The sequence below is a fragment of the Urocampus carinirostris genome, chromosome 2 (genome assembly GCF_059441175.1).
Source record: "Urocampus carinirostris isolate Australia breed hairy pipefish chromosome 2, RoL_Ucar_1.0, whole genome shotgun sequence".
NCBI lineage: Eukaryota > Metazoa > Chordata > Actinopteri > Syngnathiformes > Syngnathidae > Urocampus > Urocampus carinirostris.
This window is the reverse complement of record NC_142350.1, coordinates 69,381,058-69,396,991: the sequence shown is the minus strand read 5'-3', so window position 1 is coordinate 69,396,991 and position 15,934 is coordinate 69,381,058. Positions and strand designations below refer to the sequence as shown.

General features: G+C 41.9%; 2 protein-coding genes across 2 annotated transcripts in view; one reads left to right on the top strand and one right to left on the bottom strand.

Annotated features, from left to right (window-relative positions):
* Positions 1-8,109, bottom strand: part of rgl2 (ral guanine nucleotide dissociation stimulator-like 2) — a 30,068-nt gene extending 21,959 nt beyond the window's left edge. The window contains exons 1-2 of the mRNA XM_088327652.1: positions 7,954-8,109; positions 5,209-5,430 (exon numbers count right to left, since the gene is read on the bottom strand). The gene's annotated coding sequence lies outside the window, so the exon portion shown is untranslated. The remainder of the gene's footprint in view (positions 1-5,208; positions 5,431-7,953) is intronic.
* Positions 7,558-15,934, top strand: part of phf1 (PHD finger protein 1) — a 29,709-nt gene continuing 21,332 nt past the window's right edge. Inside the window, exons 1-5 of the mRNA XM_088327654.1 lie at positions 7,558-7,935; positions 10,322-10,400; positions 10,472-10,553; positions 11,777-11,863; positions 12,752-12,846. Coding sequence (XP_088183780.1) covers positions 10,323-10,400; positions 10,472-10,553; positions 11,777-11,863; positions 12,752-12,846 — 342 coding nt within the window. The 5' untranslated portion in view covers positions 7,558-7,935; position 10,322. The remainder of the gene's footprint in view (positions 7,936-10,321; positions 10,401-10,471; positions 10,554-11,776; positions 11,864-12,751; positions 12,847-15,934) is intronic.

Genomic DNA, 15,934 nt, shown 5'->3' with positions numbered 1-15,934 from the left:
CGCATTAGTAGGTAGAACATGTCAAAGGAAACTAGACAATTCCCGCGGCAATTGTAAGAGTTGTGATGGATCTGACAGATGTTGGGAGAGAACCGGTAGCGCTGAGTTGTTAGCATTATGAGTTAGCATAAAGTTTTTAACTCGGAGAGATGTATTTGTAATTTTTAACTTTTTGAAAAACATGTACTGTAGCTCTTTAGCGCTGCCCTAGTGGCTCTTAGGACTTTCCTTTTTTCGAATGTATGAAAATGGAAAGCGACGGGGGAGGGAAACATACATTAGAGGTCGACCAATTATCGGACAGGGCGATATTTGGGAATTTGACGGACATTTTTATCCATTCGACTGGCATATTCAATTTATTTAAAACTTGATTAAAGGAGCAGGAGAGGGATTTGCTTTGAAGGCGCTCCCTCCTCGTCTCTACCCAGCTCGCGTCTTCTGATTGGACAAGAGATCGGGGGCGGATCTACCAAAACAAAAGCTTTCCAGGCACCACACGCTGCAGACCGGAATGAAGCCGTTCAGAATATTGGGAGTTTAAAAAGTCCGTGCCTTGGTAGAAGAGCGTCTGTGTGATTAAGAGATAGCGTAATTGATGCAGGTTTAGGTGGAGACTGATAGATTAGCTCTTATCATAACATGAGTTTGTCCATCTAGCGTGTGTGTTTGTGATTGAGAGAGAGGGTAAAAAGCAACTGTGACGAAGAGTTAGAGAGGAGAGATGACCAAGTTGTGCGTAGTAGCACAAACTAGTAGTAACTAAAATGAAAATATATTCTAACGAGGAACATTCATGCTTGAAATCTTTCTTGCAAGTGGTGAAGGCTGATTTGATATTATGGTGTCTGATTTGGTCATTATCGTGTCTCTGGAGAGGATACACGACCAACTACTTCTGTACAGTATGTCACAAAAGTGAGTACACCCCTCACATTTCTGCAGAGATTTCATCATAATGTTTAATAGAACATCACTGAAGCAAATTCACTTTAACAAAATGAAAAGTAGTTTTTCAACAAAGGCCACGGCTATCTGGAAAGGTTTTGTGGTCTGATGAGACAGATATGAATTGATTTGGCTCAGGTGTGAAACATGTGTGGTGGCCACCAGGTGAGGAGTACAAGCATGTTTGTGTCCTGCCTAATGTCAAGCAGGGCATTGGGAATGTCATGGTTTGGGGCTGCATGAGTGTAACTGGAGTTGGGGAGTTGCATACAATTAAGGGAAACACAAAATCAAGCAGGTATTGTGAAATACTAGAGTAAGGAATGATCCCGTGCCTTCCAGGAGTAGGGTCGCAGGGCCATGTTCCAGCCTTTCAATGAGCCCAAACAAACCTCTAAGATGGGCTAAGGGTAAAGGGGATGGCCATCCTCCAGATCTAAATCCAATAGAACAGCTTTGGGGCATTCTCAAGCAGAAGGTGGAGAACCACAAGATCTCAAATATCCCCCAGCTCATTCATGTTGTCATGGAGGGGTAGAAGAGCATTCCAGTGGCAATTTGTGAGGCTCTGGTGAAATCCATGGCCAGGCGGATTAAAGTGGATCTGCAAAATCAATTTTGAACTACAAGAACTTTTACTTAAGGGTGTACTCACTCATGTTACAAAGGTATCGGCTACTAATGGTTATGTTTTAAGTTTTTTGAGAGGAAAATACACAAATTAAACATTATGATGAAATCTCTGCAGAAATGGGAGGGGTGTACTCACTTTTGTGACATCCTGTAGAAAAATATGAGGGGAATGAATGCCTAGAATCTTATTTTTTCACTGGATGGTCTATTAAGAAGCTCTCCGGTGACTGGCGCGCATTACGGAAAGGTAAAGAGGAGACACGACGGAGTGTTCCGACTAAAAAATTGAAATCTATTGTAATCTGGATGCGGTATTGTAAAGGCTTGCTTTCAAAAAAATTTTTTGTATTCTTTTGTCGGTTTATTTTGCTGCTAGCAGACGTTCGCCAGTGTTTTCCTCTAACTGTGAATAGGCGCTATTCATTTAAGCTCCAACGGCTCCCAGATGACTCAACTTTTTTTCACCGACTCAAGAAAAAATGTCGTTTCCCCCCCCATCGGGTCCTACGATTTTAGTTTCAAACTTGAATTTCAGGAGTATTGCTCATTTGCACCTTGAATTGGAATCAAGGAGAAAACAATGGAAATGAATGAAGATGGCCTGCCTAAAATTTTGGTGCAGTTTCAGGAAAATAAAGATACAACAGTCATAATGTTGACAGTACTTCATGGATCCTCACCCAGTGAGATAACTAATGCCAAAAAAACTCTTCTGCTCCATTCATAAAGCATTTAAATCACGATGCATGAAAAAGGACTTTTGGCTCCAGTGTAACACTTTGGAAAAACATAATATTCATCACCATTTTTGAGCGTAGCATCATAAAAACACGTGTTTGGGGGAAAAAACAAAAACAATGACTTCCTGGATAAATATGTCACAGTCTTGTTCCACAGACAGACTGAGGAGATAATTTCTTCCTCATGCCATGAGGCTTTTTAACTCCACCCGGGGAAGTAAAAGTACACATTAAACCCCACCCCCACATTTGCATATTACACTATTTTTATGACAGTGTATATTTTCTGTAGCAGTATTTAAATACTCTATAGCAAAACGTTATATTGGGTATTTTTTTATTCTATATTTTTTATTTTATTATTTTATTTTTCAACACAAGGATACTGCTGGAAGTGTGATTTTCCCTACGGGGATGAATAAACTATCTAACCATCTATCTATCTAGACATCTATCTATCTATTACTAAATCTATGCAAATTTTTAAGACTCAAAAACTGGATTTAAGACCTTTAAATGCCAATTAGGTCTTATTTTTAGAAAAATGAATTCAACGACAGCAGAGTGGTTAGCGCGTGTGCAGCACAGTTCTGAGGTCATGAGATCGAACCATCCTGTGTGGAGTTTGCATGTTCTCCCCGTGCCTGCTTGGGTTTCCTCCCGCATTCCTTAATCATCCATGTCAGGTTGATTGGCCGGTCCAAATTGTTCCTAGGTGGGAATGAGCGAGTGAGTTGTCTGTCTCTCCGAAGATGGCTGGGGTTGGCTCCAGCACCCCCGCGACCCTACTGAGGATAAGCCGTGCAGATAATGGATGGATGGATAGTTTACAAGGACACACATTCATCATCAATCTAGTATCTTGATTTTGCTCTAAAAATGCACCCAGCTGATCCATATGTATTAATTTAAAATGTATAAAAAAATGTAAAGAATCATGATCTCCCCCCTAGACTGTTCACCCACTCGGATATGACAAAGATAGCTGGAGTGGGCTCCAGCACCCCCGTGACCCTACTGAGGATAAGCGGTGCAGATAATGGATGGATGGAATTCAATGCCTTTAAAGACTTTTTAAGGTTTTGCAGGAACCCTGTCAGGGGTCTCCAATGTGAGGCCCAGGGGCATCGGGTTGACAGCTAGGGTGCACTGTAACGAAAAAAGCTGGGTCATTGTGATTTTCACATGAAATATTTTTTCTAATCGTTGACTGAGTCTGTTGAACCCTACTTCCAATAATTCACCTGGGAATAACATAGTAACGCTATCAGTTGTTATTTTAGAAATGCTTATCAAACGAGGTGCTCTTTACGCTAAATTAGTAGCAAAAAGTAGCTCTCAGCTTGAAAAAGGTTGACGACCCCTGATCTAAATGATAACACCAAGTAAAAATAACAAGTTCCGCGGAGTGAGAGGTCATGTTGGGGGTCCAAAAATTATAGATGTTTTCGTAGAGGTTCAAATCCATCCATCCATCCATTAGTTGCACCGATTATCCTTAGTAGAGTCGCGGGGGTGTTGGAGCCCATCCCAGCTATCTTCGGGCAGTGGGCAGGGAACACCCTGAACTAGTTGCCAGCCAGTCGCAGGGCACACAGGGACAGACAACTCACTCATTCCCACCTAGGGACAATTTGGAGCGGCCAATGAACCTGACATGCATGTTTTTGGAATGTGGGAGGAAACCGGAGCGCCCGGAGGAAAACCACGCAAGCACCGGGAGAACATGCAAACTCTGCACAGGAAGGCTGGTAGCTGGATTTGAACCCATGACCTCAGAACTGTGCCACGCACGCAATAACCACTGTTCCACCGTGCCGCTAGAGGTACAAATCGACATCTGAAAATTGTCCGTTTCATGCTTGAATAATTTTGGCTCAGTCAATTACACATTAGTCTACATTGAACCTGTTATTTTAATAACCCTCCCTGCCAGTACATGTCTGCTAAGATGCATTTATTTTGTCAGAAACCTCGTTTATTTTGACCAGTGACCCAAACTTGTAATCATTTGAAATTTGTTTTTAATAGGAGGGATTTTGATGAATTGTGGAACTAACTGATTATTTGTTTGATAAAAAAATAAACAAATGAGACGTTGCTACCGTTACTCAGTACTCAGCACTCAGCACTTTTTTACTTTTACTCAAGTCATTATTTGGATGACTACCTTTTAATTCTACTTCAGTAAAATCTTTGGCTACTCTGCCCACCTCTGGTCAATCGGCACCATCCCAATTGTGTCTGAGAGGCACCACATCTCATTTTATTTGCGATTTGTTTGTTTTGTTTCCTTTTTTCTGCCTGTACTTTTTGGAAGGAAAAAGTAGGTAACCATAACTAATGACCTTCTTAAAGTAACAAGCCCAACACTGGCTGCAAGTGAAAGTAATACGAGCGATTTGCATTAAGCAGTCCTGGATGCAGAATGTTGACCTGCCCCTCACAGATCATTTTTCTGATCTTTATCCTCTCATCCGTGGACTCCAAATCCATACTTGTCTCAATCCCAGACTCCATTCGGAGCTTTAAAGAAGTAAAAGTTGTCTTTTTATTTGGACACCTGGTCACGTGACCCCAACAACGCCTGACGTCACAGGGGTGAGCACTGATCGGCGGAAGAGCTTATTTAAAGAAAAACATACAAACAGAAATAAAACATTTACTACTAGTGAATTTAACTTAGTGTCAGCGTATGGACTGAATATGAATTTAGATACTAAAGTACAATTTCTCTTCTTGTTGTGTAGAAGCCTGGTCACGTGACCCCGGCAACAGCCGACGTCACAAAAGTGAGCTACGGAAAGCGGAAGAGCTTCTCTATAAACAAAACAGCGAAGGCGGAAAGAAAGAAAAGGAAAACGCAACAGGAAAAAAGGAGCCTCACCCGTCTTACACTCGGCCTCAGCGACATTAGCCGAAAGCGGTTAGCCGACTTCCCGGTGACGACGACCGCGGAGAAGGCGGCGCGCCCATCCGGAAGTGAAGACTGGCAAGAGTGAGCGTGAAGGGGAGGGGAGGGAGTTTGGAGCAAGGGGCGCGGCCGTGTAGGACAGGCCCCGCCCACTCAATATGAATGCCACGCCCTCTCCGCCGAGGCTGCTGGTAACTGATAAAGAAGCAGTGACAAGGGATGATTCAGTTCTTTCTTTTTCATTTTTTTAATTCAATGATAATAATGTTCATACTATTACCCTTAACTTATTATCATTATTAAACTGCAGTATTTTATCTTGTAATAGTTCTTTCGTGTCCAGGATGGTACTTTTTAATTTCGTTGTTAAATGAATGGTAAATGATCTGCATTTAAATATATTTCTTGTCATTATTTTTAAACACATCAACATCTCGAAAAAAGTGTAAAGAAAACTATACTTTCAATGCTTAAAAGTTAAAAGAAAATTATAAAAACACGTTCGACTGAAATAACAATCAAGATGAAAAATAACTACAAAAATAAAATCAATTTTAGGAACATATTGACCTCTCATACAATTAGAAAGAAAACTATATTTTAAAAGGATCAAAGGAACTAGACAATTGTATAACAAGATAATGAATAAATAAAAAAACAAATTGACACAAAATATATATTTTTTCATCTTTCATATCATTCAACTATTAATTGTTTTTCTTTTTCTTTATTTTTTTGCATTTAAACTTTTTCTTGTTATCTTTTTTTCCCGTCCTTGAAAAAAGCTGGTCAAATAAAAGGTCCTTTTTGATCACCTTGAGTTTCCTTAGTCTATGTTCTTCCTTGTGCTTTGTAGCACTCATTTTTGGCTGCACAACACTATACAGCCACATCTAGTGGTCAACTTATACACATGTTCTCATTATATGAGAAAAAATAAAAAAAATACAAAAAAAGAAAGAGAAAGAAAATACTATTCAACAAATTCCTAACAAATAAATAATATAATAAGCAAGTCGAATGAAATTTCAGCGTTCCCTCAACCGCCAGGGACGTCGGGGTACCACTTGCCGTGATGTGTCTTGGGCAAGTACAGCCTGGCAGCGCCCATCCTTCTCCAGGCTTTTCTTTTGGGTAGGGGTTTTCGCCCCAATGTGAAACGGATAATACTGGTTTCCACGGTGACCAGTGGCTAGAGAAGCCTCCTGATCCGACTCAGATACAGCACCTTCATCATATAGTCCCCGTTTTTTTAAGGTGTTAATTGCCGGAACGCAGCGACACGTGACAATGCTAAAAGGCTCATAACAAAAATCTTTGGTTGTTGTTGCATGTTTCTGCCTCTAGGGGCAGGGTTGAGTAAAATTTTGCATTTTTGTCACAAATATTACCTTTTAAATAAGGAGCATATACATTTGTTTTCATCCGGAATATTTCAGAACAGGGGCGATTTTAGGTTCACAACTTTGGGGGGCTGAGCACTGAGCAAATCAGGTGTGGAAAACTACGGTCCGCGGGTCACATGCGGCCTATTGGGTTTTTTCATCCGGCCTGCAAAATTAAAATGCTTAATATAGTATATATATATATATATATATATATATATATATATATATATATATATATATTTAAATATACATACTTCAAAATCTCACCCTTGCAGTGAAATAAACATGTCATAATCTTGATTTATTTTATTTATTTATTTACTATTACTCTGTATCAACACATGACTTGTATGTTTTCTCTGTATTGTTCTTTGGCTTTTCCATGCCAATGTTTTTGTATTTGCAATGTTCAATAAAGAAATAAAAATAAACCCCACTGACGATCAAACAGCGTTTGAATGAGTCCAACGCCTCCCGATGGACATGTTGAGTATTGCAGCAGCCCCCCAGAGACAGCCGGGGGCCATTTTGAAACACGCACGCAACAAGCAAGACAATAACGTGTTTTTTTCATCTTCCTCCTCTTCCTCCCCTTCCTCACTTCGCACACCTTCTAGTTCATTTCAATTCTCATGCATTTGACGGTCCAAAAATTTGATTTTTTTATCGCCGAGAGGCTCAATCCAAAATGATGTCATTTGCAGAAGAGGGAGGGGCAGGGGGGTGGGGGAGTTTGGGGGACCCCCTTCCGATTCCCCCACCCCAAGATAGATTTTCCTCCAGGCAGCAATTAACGAGATGTGTTTATATGTCTCCCCCTAATTGGCTGCTTAATTGGCCGTTCGGAGGCGGGGCCTCCTCATAAAACCACGCCCACCGTGCCATGTGCCAGCATCATCATCACCCCCCTCCCCCCAAATTTGGGGGTGCATCCTCCCCCCTATCTGTATCTCGCTCCCTCTCCATCTCCGTGTTTTATGTCTGCGTCACAACAAGTCGCTCGGAGAGAGAGAGAGAAAAAAAGAGAAAAAAAAAGGAGGAGGAGAAGGATGAAGATGGCGTCTCTGGCGGCTTGACAGACTGGATGCTGGAAATTAAACAGGGGGGGCAAGAAAAGAAGGGGGGCGTATTGAGGCAAAACACAAAGCAGAAAGAGAAAGCGCGTGAGGCACGCCGCTTCCTTGCCTCCTCTCTCCTCTTGATTGACAGCTAGCGAAGACGACAAGGATGCACATCAAAGGCGCTTGCATATCCCAGTGACCCGACGACGAGGAAGGAAGAAGGAAGGAAGGAAGGAGTTGCGCCCGAGAAGGTAGGCAAGTTTTCTTGCGCCTCAAAGTCCATTTTTGTCGTCCCGGTTTCCCGGCGAGAAAAAAAAGAAAAACGGGGGAGAGAAATCAGGCGTTTAACCCCACTGGCGACAAGGATAAAGGGGGTGGGGGGTGCGAAAGGGGGGAACCCATTCCCCCCCGGCCATGTCCTCCCCAGAGATGTGTCTTTCGCGAACAAGACGGCTCTGAGAGGCGGCTCTTGGAAGTAAACGACGAGAGTCGGATCCCTTACAGATCGTGATGCGTCGTTGGTGAACGTAACGGCTCTAATAGTCGGCTCTTTATAAGAAATGACGTGAGTCGGCTCCCTTTGAGATATGGTGTTTCCTCGGTAAACATAAAGGCTCAAATAGTAAACAATGTAGTCAGGATAGCGATGTTAGGTTGGCGATAATAACATGTGGTGGATAACTCCACGAACCAGCTATTTGAAGACAGCTCTGTGAGGAAGTGAGGGACAAGAGTCGGATCCCTTTCAGATAGTGATGCGTCGTTGGTGAACGTAACGGCTTTAATAGTCGGCTCTTTATAAGAAATGACGTGAGTCGGCTCCCTTTGAGATATGGTGTTTCCTTGGTAAACATAAAGGCTCAAATAGTGAACAATGTAGTCAGGATAGTTATGTGAGGTCGGCGATAATAACGTGTCTTTGCATAGTGAACAGAGTGGCCGGCTCCCAACTGATCAAGAGCCGGCTCTCTCCGAACTGGTGATGTGTCTTTCGCGAACAAGACGGCTCTAAGAGGCGGCTCTTGGAAGTAAACGACGGGAGTCGGATCCCTTACAGGTCGTGATGCGTCGTTGGTGAACGTAACGGCTTTAATAGTCGGCTCTTTATAAGAAATGACGTGAGTCGGCTCCCCTTGAGATATGGTGTTTCCTTGGTAAACATAAAGGCTCAAATAGTAAACAATGTAGTCAGGAAAGTTATGTGAGGTTGTCAATAATAACATGTGGTGGACAACTCCACAAACCAGCTATTTGAAGTGAACAACGTGAGCCGGTTCCCAACCAATGAAGAGCCAGTTCCCTTCGATAATAGTAGTGTGTTGATGGCGATCGTGACGGCTCTATAAAATGACTTTTTAAAGTGAATGACAGGAGCGGGCTTCCTTCGTGATAATGATGTGTTGTTGGCAAAATAGCAGCTCTATAAGCCGACGCTCTGAAGTGAATGATGAGAGCAGGCTCCCCAGCCGTCAAGAACCGTCTCCCTTCGAACTGGTGATGTGTCAATGGCGGACAGCACGGCTCCACGAGTTTTTTCTTCTTTATTCTTGCTTTTTTCCATTATTTTCTTGTATGTTTCCCCTTTTTGCTCATTTCGCTTTTTTCAAGAACCAGAACAGGATCAGGACCCAAACGCGTGACGTTCTCACTCAAGTCAAGTCAAGTTTTTTTTATATAGCCCATAATCACAAAGAGTCTCAAAGGGCTACACAGACCACAGATTATTGCAAACCACTGACTATTATGACATCATCCCCAGATCTAAAACCTACACGAAGGCAAGGAAAAACTCAAAAACCTCAACATGAGGAAAATGAAGAAACCTTGAGAAGGGACTGCACATGAGGATGACCAGGCAGCAGCGGATGTTGCTAAGATATTGTCAACATATTACGAAAAGTGGGGAGTCATGCAGCAGTCTGGCGTGGAAAGAGAGGAAGCCAGAGACCGAAAAGACCGATTCCAATTGCCCGAGGTGATATCGGACGGATGGGGTCGATACCGGACAGGGCGGGACACACAGGATAGATAATGAATCAGGAAATCAAAAATAAACAGGACAAACTAGACGAGAACGAAAACTAGAAAAAATAAAAACAGGACAAAAATAGACGGAAACAAAACTGGAAACTGAAATTAAACAGGACAAAATAAACGGGAACCATACCGGACAGGAAATACCAACAGGAACAGGACCGAGTCGAAACCCACGTCTTGCGGGGCAGAAGTTTGTTGACGGGCTGACAAAGGAAAAATGAAAGCACTGAGCTTAAAACGACAGAAAGACAATCTGTTAACGAGCTGCAGACGGCGCCACACGGGCGGGGCCAATCGGGCGTCATGGCATCCATGACACTTTTTCCCCGTTATTTTTTCTCCTTTTACTCATCTAAGTCTTTTTGGCCTTTTTTTGCTGTCTCTTTTAAGTCATTTCATGCATAATATTAAATAATAATCGGTAAAATAGGGATGAAAGCGACCAAAACAACCCAAAGAGCCGTTGGTGAGACCAAAAAGCCATTCTCTTGAGCGAGCTGGAATTCCCATTACTGATTCTTCTAGTCATGAGTATTGAGAGCCCTTGTAAGGAGGTGTATGTTTCTTGATTTCATGTTTTTGGGGGTGTGGGGTCCTCAGGATGGGGGGTGTCAGCGAAGGGGAGGACGTCCTGGCCAGATGGAGCGACGGCCTCCTTTACCTGGGAAACGTCAAAAGGGTAAGAAGCCTCCTTGTTTGTTTTGTTTCTCCGTAATTTTTTCTCCTCACGGATTTGATTGGCCGCTGCAGGTCGACGGCGTCAAGAGGTGCTGCCTGGTCCGCTTCGAGGACAACTCCGAGTTTTGGGTCCTCAGGAAGGACATACACTCGTGTGAGGAAGAATTGACTCTACTTGCCTTCACAAAATCTTCTCGACCGGGAAATGAACCCTCCTCCCCAACTTTTTTGTTTACGGATGAATTTTACTTACCTATCTAACAAAAATAGATGATCGCATCTGCCAATAGTTTAGCTAGCTTATCCAGCTATCTAGCTAGATAGGTCGATAGATGTCTGGATAGATGTCTGGATAGTTGCCTGGATAAATGTCTAGATGGCTGTCTAGTTAGATAGATGTCTAGATAGATGTCCAGATATATAGATGTCTAGATAGAGATAGATGTCAAGACAGATGTCTAGATAGATGTCTAGATAGATGTCTAGATAGATAGATAGATAGATAGATAGATAGATAGATAGATAGATAGATAGATCTCTAGATATATGTCTGGATAGATAGATGTCTAGATATATGTGTGGTTGTCTGGATTGTTGTCTAGATAGACGTCTAGATAGATGTCTAGATGGATAGATGTATAGATAGATAGTTAGATGTCTAGGTGTATAGATGTCTAGATAGATGTCGAGACAGATCTCTAGATAGATGTCTAGACTGTTGTCTAGATAGATGTCTAGATGGATAGATGTATAGATAGATAGTTAGATGTCTAGATGTATAGATGTCTAGAGAGATGTCTCGATAGATGTCCAGATATATAGATGTCTAGATCGATGTCTCGATAGATGTCCAGATATATAGATGTCTAGATAGAGATAGATGTCTAGATAGAGATAGATGTCTAGATAGATGTCAAGATAGATGTCTAAATAGATCTCTAGATAGATGTCTAGATAGATAGATAGATAGATAGATAGATAGATAGATAGATAGATAGATAGATAGATAGATAGATAGATAGATGTCTGGATAGATCTCTAGATATATGTCTGGATAGATAGATGTCTAGATATATGTGTAGATTGTCTGGATTGTTGTCTAGATAGACGTCTAGATAGATGTCTAGATGGATAGATGTATAGATAGATAGTTAGATGTCTAGATGTATAGATGTCTAGATAGATGTCGAGATAGATCTCTAGATAGATGTCTAGACTGTTGTCTAGATAGATGTCTAGATGTCTAGATGTATAGATGTCTCGATAGATGTCTAGATGGATAGATGTTTAGATAGATGATCTGTCGGTGAGTGAATGGTCGCTTTTCCGCTCCGCCCGCCTTTAATCTTGTCCCCGCCCCCTTTTCTTTTTGTCCAGTCGCAGGAGGCGAAGAAGAAGTTTGCTGTGTGTGCGAGGCCCCGCCCCTTAAAGAGCCCCTCATCAATTGTTTGAAATGTCGCCACGGTGAGAAAGAGCGCCTACTTGTTGGCCCTGAACTTTGAAGATGACGCTCGGGAAGGAAAAGAAATAAAGGGGACGCTGTCATAAATCAACCCAAACCCCCTCACGGGATTGAAGAGACGTAATAAAAACAAATGGCGGCGTAAATCTTGTATATAAGATTATGATATTATATCACACGAATCAGGGGTTGCCATGGTAGCCTACTCAGAACACCTGAGTAGCCCACTGGCTGCGTCATTGTGATTTCCATCCCAATCCTAGCTCTTACTTCTAATAATAATGACACCTATAACATTAAAAATATGAATAATATAACAATAACATAGTAATAACATAGTAATAACATCATCAAAACACTGATAACATAGTAATAACAAAGCAATACAAAAAATAACAGAAATAACGTTGTAACATATGTCCCTAACACAGTGCGTACTTCAAGTAACGGCTTCAATGTAGCCTAATGTAAAGGAGTTAAAATGACTGTTTTTTTCTTCACAAATCTACTCAAGTAAAAGTAACTTACTTACTTATACGTAACAGAGTAAATGTAACCCGTCACTGCCCACCTCTGCCTCTTCACATCATAATGCCTCTGGGAATGAGCGTTACCTTTAAGCCAGTCAGCTCGTAACACCGGCACATTAGTTCCCCCTAATGGTTCCTACCAATATAGTTATATTAATCATCTCAAGTTTTACAAAATGCACCCCTTAAAAAACCTGGGTTCTTTCAATGAATTGACTTTTCTTCTCCCAGTTTTATTTTATTAATGAATTGTAACCCCCCCAAAAAAACCTAAGCCGTGTGTTCAAAGTCAGGGGCTGTCATTTATCGAAAAAAAAACGGGGATGAATATGACGCGGTGTTTTTTTGTCGCCAAAAAAGGTTACCACTTGGAGTGCCACACCCCCAGCATCCATCCCGAAGCCGACAGCGACTCCTGGATATGCCGGCAGTGCGTCTTTGCCGTGGCCACCAAGGTAACTTTGCCCGTTTCGTCGCTCGCTTTTTATCCAAACTTATCTAGGTCACACATCTTCTAACATTCAAGATGGCGATTTCATAACCCCAGCACATACATGATTTACGAATGCGGGGAAGAAAAAAGAGAATGAGGATTGCTTTTTGCATTTGCTTGTCACCGTTCCTGGTGGATGAGAGGAAACTCCAGTGACCTTGCATCGACGGCGATGATACAGAGAGAGAAGCGTATCTGTTTAATTCAGATGTAGAAATTAAGGACTTGATTTGTGAGTGCCTAAAGCCAAATGATGTCAAGACCAGAACAGAGACTGGACCCACTTGCGTTTCTCACAAGTTTTATTAGAAGAAAGAGAAAGCGTTGTGTCCACGATCCGGTGATTGATGGATGCGGGAAACAGGTCGCTCTGAATGCGGAAGTGGGACTTCGGTGGCAAGCGATGGCGGTGTCGGGAACGGAAAAACGGGTCAGTAGCCGGGACAGGAAAGCAAAAACGGGGTCGTAAGCGAGTCGTAAGCCAGGAAATGAGAGTAGACGTGGTCGGGGACAAAAAGAGGTCGAAAGCCGGGACGGAAGAGTAGACGTGGTCAGGATCAAAAACAGGGACAGACAGGAGCAAAAAACGGGACAGGTGGGAGTCAGGGTCGAAAAAGGCTTGCCTAGAGTAAACTGAGGTTCGCAGACGGACTGACAAAAGGGGACAGACAGGAGTGGGTTTAAAATCAGATTTGCCATTCACCGCATCACCCATATGGTAAGGCTGAAGATCCGCCACCAGAAATAGTCCAAGATAGATAATTGTTAGGTTCACGTTTCCAACATTTATAATAAAACGCTCTGCAATATAGGACAAAGAGAATCGGTTCTTTATAATTAGTTACTTTATTAATCATCATATTGAGAGCCCCGGAGATCGAGCTGTTACGAATCTCCGCCTCGCTTGCTCGCTAGCTGGGCTCTGAAGAAATCTCCGAATCTCCTTCTTTTTATTATGTTTTTTGCCCTGTAATACATGAGTCTCTTTACTGAGGGGCGGGGATTCTATCTAACAAAGGAGACTGTATTCTAACTTTTGCTACGTAGAGTTAATCAGTCTTCTTTGGAAAGCCTGGTTTCCTTTTGTTTTGGGAGAGACTTCATTTCCTTCTTCTCACGGCTCTTTGGTGAAAAACAATCTTGAGTTATGGCATGAAGAGGTCATAGGTCAGGGTACATCCGTTGGTATGTGAGAACAAAACACAGTCTGTATATCAAAACACAACTCATGGCCTTGGAGCGTAGTTTACAGGCTGAGAACTCTTCAAAATGGCTGAGAACACATATAACATTTTAAATATCAACTGTAGGATAAATATAATTATACAATCCTAACAATAATCAACTCATTTCAAATGATCCGGAATGACTTCATAGCGTGTCAGAATATTTATGACCAGCACCAAACGTCCTGTTTTTTTTCCGTCTTACTTTTTGTCAGACAAAGCATCTCAATAACAAACTTTGAGGGTCCAAATCTTTATTATATAGTTGGAGGGTCTGCTCACTTCCTGTAACTGAAGAAAATGTCTTCTTTTGAGCTCTGGGGTGCAGTTCGGTGTGGTTTATGTCATCCAATATCCCCAGAAAAATAAAACAACAGACAAACAAATTAAAAAAGAGCGAAAGGAAAGGGGCCTTGTAAATGGTAAGTGGTCTGTAGTTCTATAGCGCTTTTCAAGTCAATGAAGATCTCCCAAAGCGCTTTACAATATGCTTCACACACACACTCACACACCAATAGGGAGTCAGCCTCCAAATGTTTTGAGGATAATCAAGATGCTAAATGGTAAATGGTCTGCATTTACATAGCACTTTTCAAGTCAATGAAGACCCCCAAAGCGCTTTACAATATGCTTCACACTTACTCATTCACAAACACACTCATACACCAATAGGGAGTCAGCCTCCAAACGTTTTGAGGATAATCAAGATGCTAAATGGCAAACGGTCTGCATTTTTATAGCACTTTTCAAGTCAATGAAGACCCCCAAAGCGCTTTACAATATGCTTCACACTTACTTATTCACACACTCATACACCAATAGGGAGTCAGCCTCCAAACGTTTTGAGGATAATCAAGATGCTAAATGGTGAATGGTCTGCATTTCTATAGCACTTTTCAAGTCAATGAAGACCCCCAAAGCGCTTTACAATATGCTTCACCCTTACTCATTCACACACACTCACACACCGATAGTGGCCATGCAGCCATGCAAGGTGCCGACCTGCTTATTGTGGGCATTAGGGATTCAGTGTCTTGACAAAGGACACTCCCACATATAACACGGAGGAGCCTAAATGTATTTTATTTTCTGGGGTTGTATTAAAATCAGAGCCGAAAATAAACATGCGTAAACCCAACCCAAAATGCAATATTGCACACCCCTCACTGTTAATGTGTAAAACTGGAGTGTCATGCCCAATTTCGTTGTCACAATATGTTAACCCATTTTGTAACAATGACAATAAAGGTATATTCTATTCTATTCTATTCTATTCTATTTTTATGGAGGATTATCACGCGCAAGTGGATTGACTTCCGGAAAGAGAAGTCAGACATTTACAACCCTTTCACGATGTCTAAAAATTGGCAAAAGTCAAATACAAGGTCCCAAAAGTTTAAGGGCTGTAAACTGGTCGCCTCCTATGAATCACTTTTGGAAATGCTTTCACATGCCTTCGGAAAAATGGGTAAAATACAAAGTTCAGTTTTTCGAATTGTGATGAAATGAGAACCTTTTATTACTGTGCGTTCCAACTTGGATGACTTGATTGTTTCAGTTTGGGGCAAAACTTCAAAGTTTTACCTTTGAAGAGACCAAAATCGTTCCTATTCCCAAAATGGTTTAACAAAACAGCATTCCTGTATGACGGATTGTCAGTCTTTCCTTGTGTTGGCAGAGCCTGTGGTTGGAAAAAACTGTATTTGTGCCAGTGTCATCTGATATTTGTCAAGAGCCAGAACAGGATCAGGACCCAAACGCGTGACGTTCTCACACAAGCCTTTTATTTTACGGGGAATGGGGAGTCATGCACGTCAGGCAGTG